General features: G+C 46.5%; 11 protein-coding genes across 11 annotated transcripts; 6 read left to right on the top strand and 5 right to left on the bottom strand.

Moving 5' to 3' along the window:
• Positions 1-428: 428 nt before the first annotated feature.
• N7516_005625 (A4/G1 family peptidase) lies at positions 429-1,241 on the top strand (the record flags this gene model as incomplete). Its single annotated transcript, XM_057218345.1, has 1 exon — positions 429-1,241. The coding sequence occupies one exon, from the start codon at positions 429-431 to the stop codon at positions 1,239-1,241; it is 813 nt and encodes a 270-aa protein (XP_057080228.1).
• Positions 1,242-1,766: 525 nt separating this feature from the next.
• Positions 1,767-2,498, bottom strand: N7516_005624 (uncharacterized protein; the record flags this gene model as incomplete). Its single annotated transcript, XM_057218344.1, has 1 exon — positions 1,767-2,498. The coding sequence occupies one exon, from the start codon at positions 2,496-2,498 to the stop codon at positions 1,767-1,769; it is 732 nt and encodes a 243-aa protein (XP_057080227.1).
• Positions 2,499-2,831: 333 nt separating this feature from the next.
• On the bottom strand, positions 2,832-3,311 carry N7516_005623 (uncharacterized protein; the record flags this gene model as incomplete). Its single annotated transcript, XM_057218343.1, has 1 exon — positions 2,832-3,311. One exon carries the CDS (start codon positions 3,309-3,311, stop codon positions 2,832-2,834), a length of 480 nt encoding a protein of 159 aa, XP_057080226.1.
• Positions 3,312-4,608: 1,297 nt separating this feature from the next.
• On the top strand, positions 4,609-5,815 carry mep20 (uncharacterized protein; the record flags this gene model as incomplete). The annotated part of the gene is made up of 4 exons (XM_057218342.1): positions 4,609-4,837; positions 4,891-5,302; positions 5,355-5,483; positions 5,548-5,815. 4 exons carry the CDS (start codon positions 4,609-4,611, stop codon positions 5,813-5,815), a joined length of 1,038 nt encoding a protein of 345 aa, XP_057080225.1.
• Positions 5,816-6,599: 784 nt separating this feature from the next.
• On the bottom strand, positions 6,600-8,179 carry N7516_005621 (putative dipeptidase; the record flags this gene model as incomplete). Its single annotated transcript, XM_057218341.1, has 3 exons — positions 6,600-7,774; positions 7,835-7,926; positions 8,088-8,179. The coding sequence occupies 3 exons, from the start codon at positions 8,177-8,179 to the stop codon at positions 6,600-6,602; spliced, it is 1,359 nt and encodes a 452-aa protein (XP_057080224.1).
• A 378-nt stretch (positions 8,180-8,557) lies between these two features.
• Positions 8,558-10,278, top strand: N7516_005620 (putative nonsense-mediated mRNA decay protein Upf3; the record flags this gene model as incomplete). Its single annotated transcript, XM_057218340.1, has 2 exons — positions 8,558-8,802; positions 8,868-10,278. 2 exons carry the CDS (start codon positions 8,558-8,560, stop codon positions 10,276-10,278), a joined length of 1,656 nt encoding a protein of 551 aa, XP_057080223.1.
• Positions 10,279-10,612: 334 nt separating this feature from the next.
• Positions 10,613-13,978, top strand: N7516_005619 (Zn(II)2Cys6 transcription factor; the record flags this gene model as incomplete). The annotated part of the gene is made up of 6 exons (XM_057218339.1): positions 10,613-10,834; positions 11,582-12,110; positions 12,170-12,375; positions 12,428-12,828; positions 12,876-13,457; positions 13,516-13,978. The coding sequence occupies 6 exons, from the start codon at positions 10,613-10,615 to the stop codon at positions 13,976-13,978; spliced, it is 2,403 nt and encodes an 800-aa protein (XP_057080222.1).
• A 136-nt stretch (positions 13,979-14,114) lies between these two features.
• N7516_005618 (uncharacterized protein) lies at positions 14,115-14,805 on the bottom strand (the record flags this gene model as incomplete). Its single annotated transcript, XM_057218338.1, has 2 exons — positions 14,115-14,443; positions 14,535-14,805. The coding sequence occupies 2 exons, from the start codon at positions 14,803-14,805 to the stop codon at positions 14,115-14,117; spliced, it is 600 nt and encodes a 199-aa protein (XP_057080221.1).
• A 1,587-nt stretch (positions 14,806-16,392) lies between these two features.
• On the bottom strand, positions 16,393-16,920 carry N7516_005617 (uncharacterized protein; the record flags this gene model as incomplete). Its single annotated transcript, XM_057218337.1, has 1 exon — positions 16,393-16,920. One exon carries the CDS (start codon positions 16,918-16,920, stop codon positions 16,393-16,395), a length of 528 nt encoding a protein of 175 aa, XP_057080220.1.
• Positions 16,921-17,592: 672 nt separating this feature from the next.
• Positions 17,593-18,482, top strand: N7516_005616 (uncharacterized protein; the record flags this gene model as incomplete). The annotated part of the gene is made up of 3 exons (XM_057218336.1): positions 17,593-18,146; positions 18,197-18,268; positions 18,317-18,482. 3 exons carry the CDS (start codon positions 17,593-17,595, stop codon positions 18,480-18,482), a joined length of 792 nt encoding a protein of 263 aa, XP_057080219.1.
• A 2,137-nt stretch (positions 18,483-20,619) lies between these two features.
• On the top strand, positions 20,620-22,130 carry N7516_005615 (FAD-dependent oxidoreductase; the record flags this gene model as incomplete). The annotated part of the gene is made up of 4 exons (XM_057218335.1): positions 20,620-21,024; positions 21,086-21,809; positions 21,869-21,947; positions 21,995-22,130. 4 exons carry the CDS (start codon positions 20,620-20,622, stop codon positions 22,128-22,130), a joined length of 1,344 nt encoding a protein of 447 aa, XP_057080218.1.
• Between the last annotated feature and the right edge of the window lie 599 nt (positions 22,131-22,729).

The raw sequence follows: 22,729 nt of genomic DNA, 5'->3' as shown, positions 1-22,729 counted from the left end.
CAGCTGGGACATATACTCTGTAGTTACCCTACATCGGTATATATGTATATATTAGTCCGAATCTATCATGTGCAAGGAACGCATTTACTATCTATATTTGTCGAGGTTAGATGATTCTTGTGCATTTCGTTAGCCAAGGAGTTACCTTGCGAAGTCACCCAAATCTTCGGTCTCCGACAGCAATCATCTGCGCCTTTTGTCTTCATCTCGCATAGAGGCCATGTTACATTGAGAGTCATTCATCCATGTATTGCATTGTGGTTATTCTAAACGTATCCTCTCTGAGCTTAACAAATATCCTGAGCAAATGCTATATAAACGGCAGTTTTCGTGTGAAGTTTAGATTCATGCGTGGTTATATTAAATTTCTCTTTTCTACATTGCTACTCGGAACGATTTTCTACAGACTCAACTCACAGTTTTTCACTATGAATTTCGCTATCGTAATTTTTGGTACTACGCTACTTGCCACTTCTATCATCGCCTCTCCCCTCACTTCCCAGCGACAAGCAGATGGTGAAATACATCGATCTATCCAAGCTCCGCGCCGCACAGTCCGGCCTCATTATCCAGGTACCTCGGAAGTACTGTACCGAAATGAAACGTCCCAAGAGACTTACAGCTCAAATTGGGCTGGGGCTGTACTTATTGGTACCGGATATACTTGGGTGTCCGGGGAGATCACAGTTCCTACACCTCAACTTCCAAGTGGTGCCAATTCCTACACAAATTACTGCGCCTCTGCGTGGGTTGGCATCGACGGTGATACTTGCAGTACAGCCATTCTACAAACTGGGATCGATTTCTGTATTAAAGGAGGCTCCACGTCATATAGCGCATGGTATGAATGGTATCCAGACTACGCCCATGACTTTACCAACATCCTCATCTCGGCTGGAAATGTGATTAAAATGACAGTCAATGCAACTTCGAAGAGCTCCGGCTCTTCTACGATTGAGAATTTATCCACAGGCGAATCTGTGACGCATATATTCCGTAATGGTCTTGGGGGTGATCTCTGCGAATTCAACGCCGAATGGATTGTGGAGGACTTTTCTGTAAACAATGCATTGGTTCCTTTTGCCAACTTTGGGACTGTAGTATTCTCCAATGCAGTTGCCTCGCGCGGTGGGAATACTTACGGACCATCGGGTGCTACCATCATGGACATCTATCAGGATCGGATTCTCACATCTTCTTCTGTCACTGGAAATACTGTCACTATCAGTTACATGTACTAGATCTGACAAATGACCAAGTTCGTTTTTCTAACTCTTTTCCAGAACATTGTGGTGGAACAGTGAGAGTTTAGATAACACAAGTGAGACAGATACCTAGTGTCGCTCCATTACTTCAGGCTCCTGTTCTTTTGACTATATGCCACAGTGAGCCGGAAGTAGAACTTGCTTCATGCTTTCCTTGCCATATTCACATCCAACTTTCGTAACTCTTATTGGATAATTTACGAACATCAAAAGCGGGATCAGATTTCATTGCCAATAGTTACACCATATACGTAGAATCTTTACATTAACCCCACCATAGGTAGGGGAGGACAGCCTTGTTGCAACATTCATCTTACCTTTCTCTTATCGAATGATATTCAAAGTCGGGAGTTACCTATAATAACCAGGGAGAGGGAAATGATGGGCACGCCAAGTAAATGCCATCGTATTACTTGAGTTTTGGGATAGTTGCATTATCGGTGTCCCTCATTCCTCCGCTAATTTGACTAGCTATCAAATTATATAATTAGAGTAGGAACATTATATCATATTAGCACATGTCTGTCCAGGCGAAAGAATCGACGTTCCAGGATCATCCGGCACTTTGATCCCATAGAATCGCCAGAGAGCATCCTGCACCACATTGTAACAAGCCCCGTATCGCACAACCTTCATTGTTCTAAAATCGATCATGGTTGAAGAGGCTCGAGGATAGTGAAACTTTTGCCTCCCATAATCGATAACTATATCCGCCACTTCGAGGATCTCCGGCTCAATGTCCTCTACCACAGTCTTTGTTCCTTTGCCTGTGATATTGGCCGAAGATCCCAAGAGAGCAAGTTCATCTAGGGCAGCAAGTCGAGATAATTCATCTAGCAAACCACCGCCATTCACCAACATTGCTAGAGAGTCACCAACAACGCTCTGTGATAACAGGTTTGGTGGAAGCTTTTGGACAATCGGATGATCAAGGCGATATGGCGCAACAATCCCTAGAGGAAGTTCCAAGTCCACGGTCAAGAGTTTGACGATACCGGCTTCCTGGGGAGGAAGGACATGAATATCTTGATGCAGAACATAGCTGCCAACCATTGCATGTCGCTTGTGTGGTTCTCTCCGTTTTGTGCGAAAAATCCGGTCCAATGCATCTGGATCGATCGCAGTGATTCCGTAGCCAACGTTCATCGGAATAATCGCAATACCGCCCCGTTTCAGAACTTCGAACACCGCTCTGGCATCTTCTTCTGGGCTTGGTACTTTACAGAAAGACATTATTTTTGTCTGAAGGAGTCGATCCTCACTAGGGAACATTTGAGCATCAGGGTTTCATTATATTCATGACAAGAGGGCCTTAATACACAGCGGATTAACCCTTGTTGAACAAATTGTGTGATATCCGGGAAACCCTAACATATGTAGCACAAAACTGCTATCTCCCAGGTCATCATGTGAATAACAGTGGAAATAATTTGGCTTAGTCTCATTCTCGGAAAATGGCACATGAACGAAATCCTCGTAGGCCATCCTTTGATAGCAATCCCGCAGCGTCGAGTTCCCTGACGTGCTGCTTTTTTGTTTCAGGTACCCCAAAGCCATATACCTAGGTCACTCAATGCTCACAGAGGATTCGTTAGAAAGGAAGTCCCCACGACTGGCACCTTCGTTATCCCTGAGTTGGGATGTAGTCACATTGGATAATTCGGTCGGCCACACTGCATGCCAAGTCCCCTGGGCACGGACAGAATATTCATGTCCCTTTTCGAGGCCTAGAATCGGCAAATTGACTGTTACATCAATGGTGTGACGTGCTTGTATCTCAACGAGATCATCCTCAGAGGCAGGTAGCTTGCGTGATACCATAATAGTAGGAACGGGTAGTTTCCGTTGGTCCATTGTGTCACAAATCTCGAAAACACCGAGAACACCAGCTTGAGGGTCCAATGGAGTACCCCATCTCAGGATGGTAACTGGTGAATCTGCGGCATTGTGAACAGAAACTTTGATCGGCAAAGCAAATGCTTCCTGTACCTCTCGGATCAGTGCCTGGGGGGCCAAGGTGACCTGCAAGCTCAAGTTCGACTCCATATTTGTGTTCAAAAGAAGACACTTGAAAAAAAAAAGCGGTCAGTGTGATACACTATTTTATTGAAGGAGGAAACAAAAAAAAATAGAAACAAGAGAGTAGTGTGGGGAAGTTGCTAGTAGTATCGAGTTATCGAAACATGGGGTGTTCAAAGATCAGAGAGAAGCGACCCAGACGGAGAGTCTTATCACGCCTTATATCTGGAAACGCTGATTATCTTGACGATCTCTCATTTGAACCAATCTGTTTTGTTACTTTCACGCCAAGTCGAATGCTCAGGGCACCGTACCGCATTCCTCCGAACCTCCGAGGAACACGTGGGCTTGGCATGATGTTTTCTGCCAGATGGACCATTCATCACAATAGCCAAGCCAGGAATAATCACAAGGCTATACATTACATGACCCCTAATGGCTGACACTAAGCATTGTTTCTGAAGTCAAAACTCCAGCGCCGTCTTGGGTGGTATCTTGGCACTATCTTGGCACCGGAGTCCGGCGACAAATGCATGGCCTAGGGCTTGGCGTGATATGAATGGAGGGAGCTCTCCAGGTTGGTCATTTAGAATGAGATGAAGATATGAGCTGTTACCAGTAGATATGTATATTGATGCTTCTAGAGTACAATGTCTTCATGTCAAACAAATTCTACCAATAGTGGTTCGCGTATCTTTATGTTCCATTTGCCCGCAAATTGAACTTGCATACTTGATTCTATACCTCGGCCAGGCTATACCTCAAACACAAATTTCTGCCCAGGGGCTTGCAGCTTTTAGTGTAGAGTTATTCTTCATCTAGAGCCGATTGTGAGGAGTTACATCGAGTAAGCCCCCGCCTCTTCAAGCATGATATGGGATCAAATGCGGCTTCACAAGCCATGAGGCATATATCCAAGTTAACGCCCATCTTCAGGGACGCGGGTTTCCGTCGGGCCAAGATGGCATCCACGACGATCTTTCTGAAGAGATAGCTATGTCAAGATATCTTCGACCAGTGACAAGATTGCCCGCAGGTCTCCCGTGTTCGTCCTATGCAAGGTTAGCTGGCGTGACCAAGTTGTGTCATATGGAGACGATACTACCCTCTTTCTTCTGTCGTCCTTCTGGGCGACAGGGGGAGTATGGACGGCCCACAGGAGAGAGGAAACCGCGGCATTCAACTTCGAGACTGCAATGAGTGTGCAGTGGACTATAAAGAAGTCGATCTTTTCTCGAGAATTGGAGCTTTTCTTTTATTCAAGCTGCATTCAAGACATCATAATTTCAACATTCTTCTTTTGACAGGATCACCTCCAAGCATCATGCGTTTTGCTGCCCTTTCCACGGTTCTTTTGGCTCTAGCACAGCATGTGCACACTTTGCCAGTCGAGACTGATGAAACTTCTACGCTCGATATCACCTTGAGTCGTCTCACTGACACCCGGATCAAGGCTGTTGTAAAAAACTCTGGCAACGAAGATGTCACGTTTGTGCATCTCAACTTTTTCCGTGACACTGCACCCGTCAAGAAGGTCAATGTCTTCAAGAACGGTATCCAAAATTTCCCCCGATCCCTATCTGGTACAATGCTGACTTCTTATTAGATGCTGAGGTCACCTTTGAGGGAATCAAACGCCGGTTCGTTCTCGATGGTCTTACCTCGGAGTCTCTCACTTCCCTTGCTGCAGGAGAGACCTTCGAAGATGAATTTGACATTGCCACTACCAGTGACTTGTCTAGTGGAGGCCCATTGACTCTTCGTTCGACTGGCCTAGTTCCCCTAGTTACTGATGGTGCGGTCACTGGCTATCTGTCATACCGTTCCAATGATCTCAAGATTGAGGTTGATGGTGTGAAGGCATCCCGTGTGCTGAAAGCTATCAAGCCGCTTGATCGTCGCGCTCTTCAAACCTGCAGTGACTCGAGCAAGAAGTCTGCACTTGCCAAAGCTCTCAAGAACACCGTGACGCTCGCAACCGATGCCGCGGAAGCTGCCCTTTCTGGATCCTCCACCAAGTATGTATATACCACCTGGCTATAAATTAACCATTCTAATAGAATCCAATAGGTTCGAAGAGTACTTCGGGACCACCAGCGCCGCCACACGCAAGGTCGTGGCCGCTCGCCTTAAGGCTGTGGCAAAGGAGGCCGGCTCGAACACTGCCACTAAGTACTACTGTGAAGATACCTTGGGATAGTCAGTGCCCCCTTTCCGTAAATACTTTATGTGCATAAATGGCTGACAAACATAATCCAAATAGCTGCGAGACCAATGTCTTGGCTTACACATTGCCATCTCAAAATGTGATCGCCAACTGTGATCTCTACTACAGCGACCTCCCAGCATTGACTAGCAAATGCCACGGCCAAGATCAAGCAACCACAACCCTCCACGAGTTCACCCACGCTCCAGGAGTATACAGCCCGGGAACTGAAGACAACGGATACGGATATAGCGCTGCAACAGCCCTCTCTACCGCAGATGCTGTGATGAACGCTGACTCGTATGCACTGTATGCCAACGGTTAGTGTTGCAGTTCGAGTTGAGTCCCCCTAGTGAAAATCAACTAACGAGCAAATAGCACTCGCTCTTGGCTGCTAGATAATCAATTCTCCGTACAATTGTTCCAGGAGAGGGGTGAAGTACGAAGCGCTAGGATCAATTTGACTTTGCTAGATATCAAGTTGGATGCAGGTACTGATGAGGCTTGTCAATGACAGACTAGTTGTTGGATGACGGTGATGGTGAATGGGGATTAGTTGAGGTATATTGTGAATGAAAATATCCAGTGATGATGAATGTTCTCTCGCCTTGCTGTAATGCAAATGTAGTCAACTGTTTGGAAGGACCGTATTATTTGATAAGTTATATCTGCATTCTTGGTCTTACTCCATTAATGACCACTCTCCGGGTATTCAGGCCCTCAGCGGCAGACTCGCACTCTCTAGTTATCAGTTGAAAATCAAGATCAGAGAGGGAAAGTATCACCAGGGGTAGTTTAGTTATTTTCTGTCACATGAGAAAGGAGCTATGAATCACTTGGTCCACTGCGCTGAGTTTAGAGAAATTCTACCCAGGGCGAATTCGACATTCTCTCTGAATTTGATTCGCTCGCAGTATAAAAAATGGCAAATTCAAAACGAACTTTCCAATATTTAGTTCGTCCAATATTTAGTTCGTCTGCCTTCCAAAGTTGGTTTGTTTCGACGACATACACTCGTCGACGTGGTTGCAAATTCACAGAATATGGAACACAAAATAGCATCAGGTTGGAAAACTGGTGAATAAATGAACGCAAAGTCCCTTGAAGGATTAGTCCTCTGCGGGCAGTGCACCGTCGGCTTGCATCTCTAACGCCACCTCATCAACTTTTTTCCACACCCTCAATAGGTTACCTCCTACCACGTTGCTTGCATCTTTGTCGCTGACTCCTCGTTTCAGCAGCTCTATGATGAGATGAGGGAACCTGGACACATCCTCCAATCCCCGAGGAACTGTCGGAATGCCATCAAAATCACTACCTATTCCGACATGCTCGAAGCCTATAAGATTACCAATGTACATGATATGATCGGCGACTCGTTCCAGAGTGGCGTGGACAGCGTCCGCATCTGGGATCCCATCTGCACGGTCTGAAGCCGTGCAGGAAATGAAGTCTGGTGAAAAATTAACCATAACCAGGGAGTTCTTCTCACGGACCAACTCCAGGATGTCGTCTGGTACATTGCGCGGGTGAGGACACAGTGCATAGGCTGAGCTATGGCTGTAAATCACTGGAGCGCGGCTCCCTGTCCATTCAGACTTGCCGGCGCCCAGTACATCACGCATTGTCTCTGTACTGACATGGGCCAAATCGACGATCATCCCGAGGCGATTCATCTCAAACACCAGCTTCTGGCCTTCTTCGCTGACGCCATGCCAGAGAGGATCGGCCTTTTTTATTCCACCACCTGGGAGCTCGAGAATGGCGGCGTCGGCATACCGGTTATGACAATTATGCGTCAGAGTTGCGTATGAAACCCCCAGCTCATAGAATATCCGGAGGTGAGCCAGTGAGTTGCCGATCGAATGCAAGCCCTCAATACCAAGCGGTGAGATGATTTTTCCCTCGCGGAAAGCGGACATGGCAGTGGTGCCATTTGGGGGGGTGGAGAAGACCTTGGGATAGGCTTGCTGAACCCTTGACATGATATCCACTTGCTCCATTGTCTCGCGCACGCCTATGGTCCGATGTGAGTATACCGCGGGACAGTCATCGTAAGAATTTCCCTTACTTGCTGCGTAATTCTCATCGGAAAAATTCGTCCCATTCTTGGGACAGGGCACAAAAACACTCCAAAACGTACCACCAACTCTACCTTGTTTCAATCGAGGGATGTCAACGTGACCGGGGAATTTGCCCGCGACAAAAGCCTCAGTGAAGTTGGGATCATTTATGCGGTTGTGGAAGAGTTCCCGGACCAAGATAGGAAAGTCATCATGACCGTCTGTTCTAAGGCATCAGTCATAAATTGTGCTTGAAGAATGATTCTCGTCAATCTCCGTACCGATCAATGGAGTCTGTGACAGGATCTTATCCACCCTTTCCTCGATGCTCAAGGGGGAAATGGATAGCGCGAGCGTGTGAACCAGGCGGTGGCTACAATGATACAGAGAAACAGTGAGAGTAGATTGAAGGGGCGTTTTTTCGGCCTCAAGGTCGGTGCATCCACTTGGCTCTCCAAGAGGAAGGTCTTCTTTTCGTTCATTGTGGACAATTACTTAACTAGGTAGTTAGTTAGTTACTTTGTAGGTAGTTACATGTGTAGAGTGTTGTGAGGTCGAAGCGAGCGGAGATGCTTATCGATAAGATTGATTTCAAGCTCGGGCGGTCTGGACCACCGAGTCTTCATTCTGCCATAGCAAGTTCACAGAGAGTAGAAAATTAATCTCTTGCAGTGGATTTAAATTACAACAACAATATCGATATACGTATATATCACCTAGGCAACCTACCTAGGTAGGCAGGTGATTACTAATGATGTTGGTCATTTATTCCAAGGTCCCGAGGTCCACTTGTTCATGATGATGCTGACTGATCAGCTAGGCGGTGAGAATCCATGTCTAATCCCACCGCCTTCAGCCCCGTACATACCCCCCGATAGATTATCAACTTGGACGTGTGGGTTGGCTAGGTCCCTTTCTTAATCTCCTTTGGGATTTCGATGACTTCGCTTTGGGAAACGGAAACATCGCCTATCAGTTCTTCTCATTGAAAACGCTTCACCATCATGCAGCCCGGAAAGGCCACGGCCGGTCTGCTGCCAATTTCGGCAGCAGCTACGCAAAAGTCGGGTTCTGGAGCGCCCGCAAAGAAAACACCCAAACCACCCGCTCCACGTCTGAAACTTCTCATTCGACGTTTGCCGCCTGGGCTAACACAGGTTGAGCTGGAGAGTGCTCTTGGGAGCGAGTGGAAGGCTGGGGCAGGAAACGTCGACTGGCTTCAGTACAAACCTGGGAAGGTGTCGAAAGAGTAGGATTCACCATTCCCTAATGCAATGTTCTATCGCTTTCGACTAACTGGACTTCTTTAAATAGCCCCAACAAACCATCACGCCCGTCAAGAGCATACATCCACGTTGTGTCCACCGAATGTGTCTCTTCGCTCTCGGACGTCGTGCGCCAGGCTTCTTTCCAGGACGCTCGCAACACTCTACATGATCCTATCCTCCTTGGACCTCCGTCACTGGAGTTTGCCCCTTATGCCAAAACCCCTGGAAGCCGCTCGCGCAAGGATGCTCGTCAAGGCACGATTGATCAAGATTCAGACTTCATCGCTTTCTTGGAAAGTCTCACCCAGCCTATTACCAGGCCGGCCGCTGTGGATTCCACGGCCGATCCTGAGGATAAGAAAAGAGAGACCGTAATGACCACACCGCTGGTACAGTTCATTAAAGACAAGAAAGCCAGCAAGTCAAAGGATGGGGGCGCCTCTAAATCCAAACACACTCGGTCGGACAAGGAATCAAAACAGGAGAAGGTGCAGACGAAAAAGCTTTTGCAAAGGGGTGATAAGGAAACCTCGGCACACTCTTCCGAGAAGAAACCCAAAGTGGAGAAGACAAGCAAGGACTCTGTCAAGGCAACCAAGCAAGGAACCGCCACCAATGCCAAGGGAGGCAAGTCGAGTACTACATCAAACACAACAAAGGATACGACTGCAGCCCCAGAGCGGAAGAGAGAGCGCGGAAATGTCACAGCAGCCACCAAGATCCTTCAGCGTGATCTTGGACTCTCGACATCTGGTGGGCGACGACGTGGTAAAGGTGGTTCGACTGATACTGCATCACCTAAGAACGAGAGCCCTCGAGACTCGGCCATTCCAGCAGCCGATGTGTCCAAGAAGGAGGCAACCCGGCCTCCCAAAACCCCTTCATCCGCAACCAATTCTCCAAAGCCCAAGGACGGCCAGTCATCCTCGCGACCCGATGCACCTGCTGCGCCACCAACAGCCCTACCAGCCAAGTCTACTAAAGGTGGCAAAGCAAAGCCCCCATCAACTGCTAAACAAGCATTCCTCAAGCACGCCAACCCATCCCAGGGTGTGACCGAAGCGCTCCTACAATCTGCATTCACCCCATTCGGAGTAGTGACAAAGGTCGAAATTGACAAAAAGAAGGGATTCGGATACATAGATTTTGCTGAACCGGAAGCACTTCGCAAAGCCATCGCTGCGAGTCCCGTGTCCGTGGCCCAGAGTCAAGTGGTGGTCTTGGAGCGCAAAGAGAACCCCGGAGTTGAAAAGTCTCGCAAAGGCCGCGAGGGTTTCACTGCCAATAAGGCCAAGGCTCCCGCCGAAGCTGCTGGAAGCGCTTCAGGAGCTGGCAGTAATGTTGGAAGTAACGCTGGCTCTTCTCGCGGATCCCGTGGAGGGCGTGGATCGCGGAATAAGGGACCCAAAGGGGCCGCTGGAGCTTCGGAGAAAACTGCAGGCACCGAGGCGGAGTGAGGCCGGACCGACATATTGAGTTCTTCAGCAGTTCACGAAACATGATACCCGAAGACATGACAAGTTTTAATAACTAGTTACATGATGGCCACGGCAAAGGGTTTGATAACGACCGAATCATTAAACAAGGTAGTACGAAGATACCAATGTAGCTAGCTAGGTCAGGACGGCGAGTCTAGAGTTGAAGCACAAAGCTCTGTCCACATGAAAAAAAAGATGAAATACAGGCAGGCCACCAGTGGCTGACCATGGCATAAGACAGTTCATAACCTTAAAAAAAAAATACATACACTCATTTACATCAGCTTACGAGTGAAAATAGAACCGCATTCGAATGACCCATTGGGACGAATATAAATTTCTTTTCACTATCTGTATAACTCTTTCGCAGCGCACTATTCCATCTAACAATTTGGAAGAGGACCTTTCAGACCTCCTCGACACCCACCAGGACCGACCGACCGAAGTCAGACGTCGAGACCAGGTCAAGATCATCACCACTCCCTGGACCGAAACGCAGACACTGCGAACAGCACGCGTGACAGTCGAGACGGGAGTAAAAAGGTTTCACTTTAGGGCATCGAGGACATGTAGTCATCAGCAAGGGTGGAGATTCTGTGGCTCTTTTAAAGAGTTTAGAAAGGGGACGTCTACTCTAAAGTGATTCTTTGAACTGTGGAAATTGTCAGTAAAATGTTCTTCATTACAGTGAAAAGTTGATTTTTCCACTGTAGGGGGTGGGAGGAACATACGTAGAGTCGCTTGAAAAACAGAAGAAGGTCCGGGGGTCTGGGCTTATTTATATTCCTGACGGTCACGCTAGTGCTAAGCGAGACTGTCATATGTTTGTCTGGTTTGCTCTGGTTTGCTCTGGTTTGTTTGGTTTGTTTGGTTTGGCCTTTCTCTGGGCCCACCTCTTTATGGTTTATCCAATCATTGGCCAATCCTTTGGCTCAAAGCGGGTCCTCATATTCTTCTTTTACATTTTTCATTACAACAACATACAACATACAACGTACAAACAACATACAACTAACTGATACCTAACTAGTTAGTTATTGTATGCTGTACAGAGTATACTTGATTTGCTTTGTTACTTTGTATAATTATATGTGTCACATAATTTGGGACTGTGGCGAAAGTGAGGTCACCTTCGGCAAGTGGGCTTACCGGTCTTGTTCACATATAACTACATGTATATAGTGAACTAACTAGTCCCCGCACGATACATTTGAACATGCTATCTAAACATATTATTTAAACATCCTATCTTAACACATTGAAAAAACTAATCATCTGCCAGAAGTACCTCTTCCGAAACCCCGGGCCGCGCACGCTTATCGCTTATCTTTTATCCCCCGTCGAGTGGACTGGTCGAGTGGACGGGTATGCGGGGATCTCATCCAACCCCCAGACCCATGAACTCGCAGACTCTTCAAGCATGCCACGCCCTAAGGTTCATCCAGCGAATCGGCTACGGGCAAACACTGCATGCACTGCCTGTCGTGCATCCAAAAAACGCTGCAGTGGTTATTTCCCATGCAACAACTGCATTCACAAAGGACGTGACCGCTCATGCACTCCATTCAAGTCCTTACCAAATCCAAATGCAGGCCTCCGAAGTCGCCGAGTACCTCCTTCTCAGCCTACAGTTGAGGCACCCCGGACATGGACGGGAATGACAGTCGATTTGCAAACCCCGTTGAGGTCACAGTCTGATGATATTAGTACGCCCCATCCCGAGTTCGATAAGCTGCAGGCGGGATCACACTCGCCTGAAGTTACGCATCGGACGCATCCGCGCATGCTCCGCAATCTGCAAGGGGAACGAGGTATGAAATGTTGCGACTGCCATGCACATCATTCAATTGACACTATCCACTACCCGCAGTGTACGTCGGGAAAGCCGCCTCTCTGTCATTTTTACAATTGCTTCGAGATACAGTGACCCAACATATCGGGCCCTCGCAGTTCTCTCATAATGGGAGAAGTGAAGATATGCTGGAAGCAGAAGCTCATCATGATCTGTTGAATTTTTCCCATGAATGTTGCGCTGTTGACGAGAAGGACCGATTTATCCAGAATTATCACGCAGCGGTAGGACGAATGCCAATCATGAACTGTGGATAAATTACTGACAACACGCAAGACGAGCGGCTTTTTCAATTTGAGCTTTAGTGATAATGTTTCATCTACATTGATGGTCCCAGAGGAGGCCAGAACCGACCGGGAAAGAACTAGGGCGGCCATTATGGACCTTATGGTTGCTATCGGAGCACAATCCTGCCCGAACGATCGAAAAACCCTTCAGGTGGAGCGGTTTTACTTTGCTCGCGGTCAGCATAGGACGTTTGCCAACATGCTAGAAGATCCTAGTGTGGATTTAGTCCGAGTATTTCTACTCATGTCCTTCTATATGCTGGGGGCATGCCGGCGAAACACGGCATTCATGTACCTGGGAGTGGCATCACGAGCAGCGGTGGCACTTGGCTTCCATGCAGACTTTCCAGGGTCAATTAGCCCCGATGAGAGTGATACGAGCAACGAACGGTGAAAGCTTCTCGCAAGATCCACTTGGCCCAGCTAATCCTCAATAGATCACGATTATGGATGAGCTTATGCATTCTCGATTTGATTGTCAGTTCGATCCTCGGAAGACCTTCTGCTATATCACCGCTATTACCCGGGAATCGACAAGAACGTAATGGCGGGCCGACTGATCCTGGCCTAGTGGCTTCATATCAGTTATCCTTGATCCTGGACGAAATAATAAACTGTATTTACAGTGAAAAGGCCGCATCCGCACAGCAGGCAGACCTCCTATTATGCAAATTAAACGGCTGGTGTGAATATCTACCGCGATCATTAAGGACGTCGTCTTTGAGACACAAAGACCAGAGCACTTTCCAAGAGCATACAATTGGAAACATGCACGTTGCGTGTTCATATCATTTTGCCGTGATCTTAGTCACCCGACCTTTCCTCGTCTCGACCTTGAGTGTCCGGCTGTCCCGGTTACACCTGAGCCTCTCGACCGGTAATCCCATTGAGGTACCTGAGGAGGACCCAGCCCATTCCCGCCTCGCGGCAGCATGTGTCGATTCTGCTGTATACATGCTGCAAACATGTCTGGAGGTTCATAGGTCTGGTCTTCTTCTTCGGAATATGTGTATTCTCAAGTTCGTCTCCGCGAATCCCGATCTAGTAACTTCAAGGCTAATATACATCATCAAACAGAGCGTTTATCTTTGCCGCAGCCCTTGTGCTCGGGTTCTCCATGTTCTCTCATTGTGATGTGGATTCTGAGATTGATGATGTATTCCGCGGTGCCCTGACCATCTTGCGCATGCTGGCGTCGCAGTCTGCCCAAGCAGCTCATTACTTGGAGATAATAACGAAGCTAGAGGCCGCTATAAGCAAACAGCGCCAGCAACTCGCTGCCCAGGCCCGACAGCGACGGAGTCAATACGTCACTCGGATCTTTAGTTTGAACGACGGGGACGGAGAACAAGAAGAAGCGATAAATGCGACCCCACCTCTATCTCAGCGTGTCACATCAAACGCGTGGTTACATTCAGAAGATGACACAACTGCTGCTGTCTCACCCCCCATGATTGATGGGACTTTATTTGATTGGGAGTGTATGGATTTGCCTCTGTGGGATAGTTTCCCATTTCTCACCGAATCAACTGCAATGTGAAATACAATCTGTATACTATACCTGATGTAGTTTATTAGCAACTTCAGAAACTATAACTAATGTTAAGAGGGACTACATAGGCATCTAGGCTCCCAAAAAGAAGTACCGCAAGATGTATATTCAATTTCAATCACTTCTAAATAGACGACTTCACGGTCGGAATTAAGAAGCCGGGGGGATAAATATTCGAAGAATCCCAGTAGAGCTGGTAAATATCGTCGACATCCGTGTCCTTCAGACGGAACGAATCGCACAGGCGTCCATTCTCATTTTGCCACATAAGATACCTGCCGTAGAAAAGAGATTGATCTACCTCAGCATCGTCCGGTGTATCGACATCGTTCCCTGTGAAACCCACAGGTAGCACCATGTTGGGTGTGGGACGAATGTAGAAGAACGTGTCAGGGTCAAGGGTGCAATCCTTGTTAGTGGCCGTGGCGATGATTCGGGAGTTGTTGAAGACGACTAAAATATTATTAGCAGTTTGTCCTAGTGAAAAAAAAAAATGGAAATATATGTATAAATGCGAATAAAATAAAAGAGCAATAAGCCCTACATGTAACGTCGGTTGTCACCGATCCAGACACCCACTGGGACGAATCGCCGACATATGCGAGTCCTAAATATCGGGTCAGATGGGGATCAGTCTCATGCGGAACATCATAACAACCGTCAGAATAAAAAATATTGGCTCCCTCAGGGGCGACACCGTAGGCAATAATGGAGAAGGATCCTGTTGGATAGCGCTTTTGCAGGCCTAACTCAGAAAGTGCGGTCATGGCTTGCAAGGCTAAAGCCATGCTGGTCGGTAGGATATTCAATCTCATTATTTCGGAAATAGCTCTAGAGAGAGGAGAGAGAAGATTGAATACTCGGGGTGGGAGTGGCAGTTGGGCAGTTATGTTATTATCCCATTGTCAGACAACAAGTCTGGGTGATGCAGTCAGATCTTACTCCAGGGCTTGGATTAACCTTCCAAGGTTCAATGTGCTGACAGCGTATATCTCAATTTATTCTATTTCAAGCCGGTCATAATTAACTTAATTTTGAAAAGGGCCACTCTAGAGTGTTGTAGAAAGCGATATGATGACGAGTCGCACTTTAGCACTTCCTGAATAATAGGCTCTGGTTTAAACTAGTGGTGTGAGTTGCTTCTTATTGTAGTTATATCGAACAAAAAGTCACTAGGGATGACCCCAGCCTGCCTCGGAGCCAGCTCGACAATGGCAGACAAAGGTATGCTGCACTGTAACCCTTCTTCTTGGTGGTAAATCTAAAAACCAATATGGCTTGCTTCAACTGTGAATCAACACAGCCATTCTTGCTCTCCGCTTCACATTCACAACACACAGAGAGTATAAATTTGATCCTAAACAAATTGGTTGAAATTGCGGGGCTATCCTATCACTATAAATACAACACAGGGGCATTGACATTGTTCACTCACTGTTCCATTTGGTATGTGTCTGGTATACCTGGTTCACCTGGTCTATCTGGTACACAATTAATCTGGAAGACATCACGTGGTTGGTGAAATTCTGACAATAGTCTCGACTTCAACAGATCGGGGACCCCGGAGGGAAGCTCGTCTAGGCGATCATCAAACCCAGCTCCAAGGTAAACGAGAAATTCGACGTTCTATTAGGTTTCAGTAAAATGAGAAATGTCTGTGGGACTGTGGGATGTTGACGTGTTCAATTTGTGGGAAGCAAGACTTCAGATACATTTATACATTTGACGTTGCAGTAACTTCCGACTCGCCCATAAAAACCCACCTGGGCATTCACCTACATATGTACCTAGGTAGGTAGGCGCTGACAAAGCGGACTCTGTAACCTTTAAGTTTAAATTTCAGGTTTAGAGTAAAGGGAATACTACTAGTACACATATTAATTTTAAATAGAATCCGATCGGTAGGAGTTGAGATATAACCGAAAAGGTGAATATTGATGTTTTAGATGTTACATATATATGTAGTTATATATATATCTGGGTTTAGTAGGAAGCACCACCACTTTCTAGTGAACCTCTACAATTCTAGGAATTTACTAACCAACGCTTTTTCTCGTGTCTTTTTACATGATATAGAGATAATACTAGCAGCTGACTCTAAATCATCAAATCTAATGAAATATTACCTTAGGGATTAGGGTAAGAAACGGACGTAAAACAAAGGTAATTTAATTAATCCCAAAAGAGAGGTTCAACTTGTCTTGGCACTCAATTCTCGACATGTTTGTATTGTTTGTATTGTTTGGGCCCATCGATGGGCAAAACACAACGGGTTGGGTTGGGCTTTATGGGCTCTGCAGAGGTCTACTTCCGACACTCTCGTGTCTGACTCGCGAGGTCAATTTTGCATCATTCACTCATTTTCTGTCGGTTGGCTACCTGGCAGCCGACCCTCTCAAGCCTCACAAATAATAGGCCCCTTGGTCAAGAGCAAGAGGCGTCTGCTCCGGCCACAATTTCTGTATGGCAGATCTTGCTGCTGTGATTTGGTTCATGTTTGTGGCAAATTGGACTTGATGTAAAAGATCGATTTGACCAAGAATCCAGTATCTGCATCCCACTCCATCTGCATCAAATTCATACTTGTGACGCCCATTCTCGATGAGCAGATCGTAAATTTGCGAGACTGAAAGGCCAGAAATGTTATCGATGATGCACTCCGCTTGGGCATCATTAGGCACCTTACACATCAACTCTGAAATGATGAAGTTGGCTTTGGAACCCCCTTTTAAAACAGAGCTTGGGGCACTGTAGCTTGGCTGGCAATCAATTTGAACGGATTTCCCAGGAGATACTACAAGGTAGAGACACCAATGGTTTGTTCCCGCATTTTGACTATGCGGCACAGCAATGATCTGTCTCACTGTCAACGCCAAAATTTCGACCTGGCGATTTTTCGGCACAAAATGCACTGGTTGAAAGGTGGCCATTCTGCTATTCAGTAAAAGTCAAATTTTGTTAAAGGTGGGCTCTAGAATGACAAAGAAAGAGGTCGGTAGCTACCTGGGTGATGGTCTACTGATGGATTGCTATGTAGGAATATCCAATACACCAGCCTAGGCCAGCTCTCTTGCCCTGGTCTCTGGTCAAATTCAAACCAGCAGAATTGGGTCCGTGGGCAATCTTGGTATGATCTTGTTGAGGCCACTACAGAGTTGTGGGCCAGAAAGTGGGCGAGGGTATCTAGTTAGTTACCTAGTGAGGGGGTTGATGCCCGAGGCACTAAAATGGCGGCCTGGGGCCACAACAATAACAGATAGTTAGTATTTTGAGGATAGAGTAGCACCGTAGTAATCACTTCTCAGTTTTCATTTTATAATCCTCTCTCCTCTCACACATGCGTAGTCAAACAAAAACAATGAAATTAGGTGCAGCCTAACTCTTATTGGTTAATATTGCCAGATGTCTACCTCCTAGGTAGGTATAGATGCCTCTGATGCCTGAATGCCTCGATTAGTTAACTAACTATTTAATGCCTTAGAAAACGGGCATCAAATGTTGATACCTAACTATACAAATAGTCCCCGCTTTTACTTTCCACTTTTGTCTTTCCCTTTCCCCACCTGTTTGACTCCTTTACCCAATCCACTCCCACCTTCTCGATGAGTACTTCGATTCTTTCCGGTCTCCTTGGCACCAAGGTCACCGTCGACTTATGGCCCCTACCAATTACTGGCCCTGCGTTTGAAACCTGGGAAATTACCGAAAAAATCGACGAAGAAATGTGCGCTATGCATGAAATCGAATCGAATAATGGTACACGACCAGCCTACGTACTTGGCACGTTCCGGTGCCGGTCTACCGATGACAATGACGATGGGAAGAAGCTTGGCATCATGAAAGTTTATAAGCAGATTCCATTCGTTGGCACCGAGCTTTACGACTATGAATATCGCAAGCAACAAGCCGTTGAGCCCTACGAACCAACAGAGCTGATCGCCCTAAAGGCCTTAAAGCGCCGACGCTGCGTGGTTGTTCCGGAATTACTTGGCTATCGTCTTACTAAGCAAGATGCCATGGAGATCGTGCCCAGAGGGTGCCTCATGTACATTGTGTGGAAGCAAGTCCCAGGGAAGCCCCTGACTCAAGAAGCCTTCTGGCAAGCTCCCCTCGCGGAGCGCAATGAGATTCGGTCCCGATTTCGCCACACCTACCAGTATATCTTCAAAGCACTTACTTGACATGTTTACGGCTAACAGGATATAGGCAGCTTGTTGAGTATGAGCCAAGTATCGGTGATATTCGGAAGATTATCTATGACTGGATAACAGGAGAGATGTATGTCGGTACTCAACTCACAACATCCACCGAGCTAATAGTCTCTAGGCATATCTGTGGGTTCTGGGATGCCGAGTTACTAGACGGTTATGCAAAATGGGATGACTACCTCTTTGTGCAGTTTGACCTTGTATCGGGCAGCAAGTCAGATGAACGGTACTTTAATATCACTGCCATTGATACTTATCACGATGAAAAGGGCTGGAGATGGTAGACGAAGGTCTCATAACAAAGTAAGGAATGGGGATACTTTTTGCTAGTTCTAATTATGAAGAATCGCTTGACCAGTCCAACTCTGACTCTCTAATTCAATCAAATCCTCACTGAGTCCTGCATGAATTACTTGAGCTATTCCCGTAAGGTGGGCATTTGTAACAAACTCATGTTTACGAATGGGAACATGTTAGTGACTGAGAGTCACGTGGCTTCTCTCTCTGTTAGTACTCTTCAATGCTTTCTAAATAGCATTGGATATAGACCCGAAGTCCTTGTTAGGAGAGGTCTACTTGGTGGATGTCAAAGTGCATGGTGCAATGTGAGATATTGATTGAGTTGTTGAAGAAGTTAAGTTATAGAGTGTGTGAAATCCAACAGTACTCTTCGGTAAAAGGCCACTTTAATGGATAGACGTCAAATTTCGGCGCTCGGATTGGTGAGGCCAGGCGACGAATATGCCACTGGCACATAACTCTGTCATTGGTTATTACCTACAATAAATAGTCTACTCTATAAAGATTCATCCACCCCCTAAACTAGCGGCTAAGAGATCTACTAATTTTCTTTAAATTCAATTTAGATTCAATTTAGATTTAGTTCAGATTCAGTTCAGATTAATTTACTTTAAAAGTTCCTATACTGATTTTAGAAGGCATTAATTTTATTACACTTATAGTCTAGGTATTCAATTAGTTTTTATAAAAGTGAGAGTAGATCTAAACCACTGCTGGCAATATAAACCAATGAGAGAGTTATGTGCCGGTGGCATACTTAGTCGCCCGTACGTACCCTTCTACGAAAGCCCCTGCCACCGGTGGATGTTGCCCCTTATCACACCACGTCAAGTGCATTGCACGAGGGAAGATTCCTAGATTCCTCGGGACCTTACACGACTGGCCAAACTTCTTCCAAGATGTGAAGCAATTTGAGAATAACCAAGACTGGTCCCCGAGATTGCTAGGATGGAGCCTCCAGAGTAGACTGGTTGATACGGAATTTGTTGCTATTGGCGACGAGCACGGGCTTGAAGGGCGATTCCAGTGATTTGTGGGCCAGGTTGTTGGATCAGTGTTGAATGCTCAAATCATCGCAGTGAAATTTGGAGATTTCAAATCAGCCGATCTTGCTAGTGTCTATCCCGGATATGCCCTCACGCCCGATGTGGCACTTATTTCAACCGACCCGGTCGACATTGACCAGATCAAGGCTATAGGGGAGTTGAAATCCCCCTAGGTGAATGAGCATAAGTTCAAAAAGTACTCGGCAGCCCAGCGCAAAGCCAAATTATTTGCGCAACTCATCGGATATATATGTTGGATCTTCAACTAAGGTACGGTTCCATGTCAAACTATGATGGCACAGTATTTCTAAGACAGGTGTTCAAAAATGGGGAGTGGGCTGTGGAGTATTCTCCAGTCGTGGAAGCGTCGTTTGATGGTTCTGGTACTATGGGGAATGAGCCTCCATCGTTAAGGCAATGTTTCGCGTATCTGAGTAGTCTAGAATCTGTGCAGCCATTCATTGACAATAGCACCCTTCGTGCTAACTGGATCGGCTAATCATGTTTTCGTTCAAGGTTATTCTAGAACAAACATCGAATATGAAACCATACTGCTGTGAATCATATTAAACTTACTGTTGAGTCATGAGACCACGCCTCAAGTCTGATAGAACTAGTGTCATTAGATAGCCCTGTCTCTCGGGTGAGGAATATTCAGGTAGGTGAATATCTGCCCTGGGTGCCCTGAATAGAGCGAGCCGCCCACGCCCGAACCGTGTTAGGTCCACGGTCATACTCATGCTGTTGTATGTTTTTGATTTTTTTGTTATGTTCTTCTCACTTTTAATCATTCACGTAACGAGATAATGCTGATACATCTTTTACCGGATAACGCAGCTTTCACAGGAGAACTACAAAAGCCGAAGATAAGCGCCAGTGCGCGGCCCGCGGTGACCCGAGTGCACCATCCGCCAGCCGATGTAGAAATCCGTGAAGTGTGTATGAAATACGTAGAGATAAAGAATTAATAGTAGGAGGGAATGTGCTATATATTCACCTTGACACTCACAGCTTTCCGCATCGATTCAACCTGTCTTAAAACTCACAAACTTTAGTTGATTTATCTACATATACCATGTCAAGCTGGAGGAGCCTCAATGTCGGCGTTATTGGCGGGGGAATCGGCGGCATGTCGGTTGCAGTTGCCTTACGTCGTGCAGGACACACTGTGACCATCTATGAAAAGTCGGACTTTGTAGGTGAAGTCGGCGCTTCGGTCTCGTGTGCTGCCAACGGAACCCGCTGGCTACATGAATGGAACGTGGATATCGCCAAGGGTGACCCTGTGGTTTTGAAGAAGCTTATCAACCGTGATTGGAAGACGGGTGAACCTGTCAGTGTGTACGACCTCGAAGATTATGAGAAGCGCTGGGGATATGTTTACAACATGTTCCATCGCCAGTACATGCATGCCATGCTAAAGGATTCGGCGCTGGGCGAGGGTGAAGGAATGCCAGCAACCCTCAAAGTGAACTACCGGGTACGTTCGTCGCTGAAAGTTGCTTGGAACCAAGCGTGTGCTAATGTTGCCTGGGATTTAGTGCCGCGATATCGATCTGAAGACGAGTACAGTCGTCTTCGAGAACGGCGAGGTCATAAGCCATGACCTAATCATCGGTGCAGATGGAATCGGATCGGCTGTTCGAGGCATTATTGGAATTACCCCAGAAAAGCGAGCCTCCGAGCAGAGCTGCTTGCACACCAATGTCAAAACCGAGGACGCCATCAGGCTTGGCCTGGTGAACTACTCCGAGAATAGCGCACTGGAATACTGGGGTGGACAGGAAGGCAAATGGGATAAGATTGTTCTGTCGCCCTGTAACGGCGGTGAGCTTCTATCGTACTACTGCTTCTTCCCGCGCGAGAAAGGCGACTATTCAACACAAGCATGGGGAGCCGAAGATCGCCCCGTTGAGGAACTCCTCGCCCCATACCCGGAACTCGACCGACAAGTGTTTGAACATCTGAAGATCGGGGCAGAGATCAAGCCATGGCGTCTCTGGGTCCATGACCCGTACCCGTATATCCAAAGCGGTAACACCTGTCTCCTGGGGGATGCTGCACACCCGATGATGCCTCACCAAAGTCAAGGGGCCTGCATGGCCATCGAAGATGCGGCAGCACTAGGGCTCTTATTTGATAAGCGTTATTTCTCGGGGGATATTGCTCAAGCTCTCGCTGTTTACCAGGAGGTACGTCTGCCTCGTGCCACAAGGGTGCAGGGAGCAGCAGCCAAGGCTGCTTACAATATCAACGAGCGGATTGGTGAGTGGCTTTTGTTTCATAATGTTGCAGTGCATTTCTTTCTGACCACCACCCCATAGGCTTCTCCGTCAACAAAGATATTCCCACATACAGAGTTGAAGATGCGAAGAAGGTTCTTACTATCGAGGAGATGAACGCGTGAGTTTGACAAACGTCAGGTTTTGGGAAATACTGACAATGACTAGCTATGACATGCATAGAGACATTGAAGAGAAACTCGCCGCAAAGCGTGGAACAACCTATACCGACAAATTCCTATGTGGACTTCCCGTTGGACTTGAGCTACCGAATGGGATGACGATCGGCGCAGTTGGCGCATAATTTAACGTGATTTTCTGAAACAGGGAAGCAGCCATTGGCTTTATTTTTGTTATTTAATTTGGCTACATATGTAGTGTTGATTGAGATGTTTGTACATTGCGCTAGTCTACATAGTCATGAAATAATGAATAACTAACTAGTAAATACCAAAGTCGCTAGGGGATACACCTTTCTAGAGCAATACAATAAATACATAACTAATAGTTAACTAGTTAACAATAATCTACATGAATGGTATAATCCCGCCAAGTATCCTGCCGAGCTTAGCCCGGAGTCGACTGTTGCAGTCACCGAGCTTCTCGGGGGGAGATGTACCGACCCCGCGATAGTCTACGGATTTTACCAGGACAATATTAGAATGATAAAACAATATTAATGTGTAGTAATGTATGGTTGTATTATTATATAGACTAAGCTACATATACCTACTGTTTTAAGACTCTTGTCGCATACATAGAAACATAGGCCCTCGTCTGCCCACAAATGAATGTATACACATATGTATTCTACAAGGTAACTAGTTAACTAGCTAGTTAGCATGTACATAGTTATGTATGTATGTAGGTATAGATCAAAAAAGCAGTTGATAGGAACCAAAG

The sequence above is a fragment of the Penicillium verrucosum genome, assembly GCF_028828655.1.
Source record: "Penicillium verrucosum strain IBT 35672 chromosome Unknown utg000001l_segment0_segment0, whole genome shotgun sequence".
Classification (NCBI taxonomy): Eukaryota; Fungi; Ascomycota; class Eurotiomycetes; order Eurotiales; family Aspergillaceae; genus Penicillium; species Penicillium verrucosum.
The sequence above is the reverse complement of the archived record's forward strand: the minus strand, read 5'-3'. Positions and strand labels throughout refer to the sequence as shown.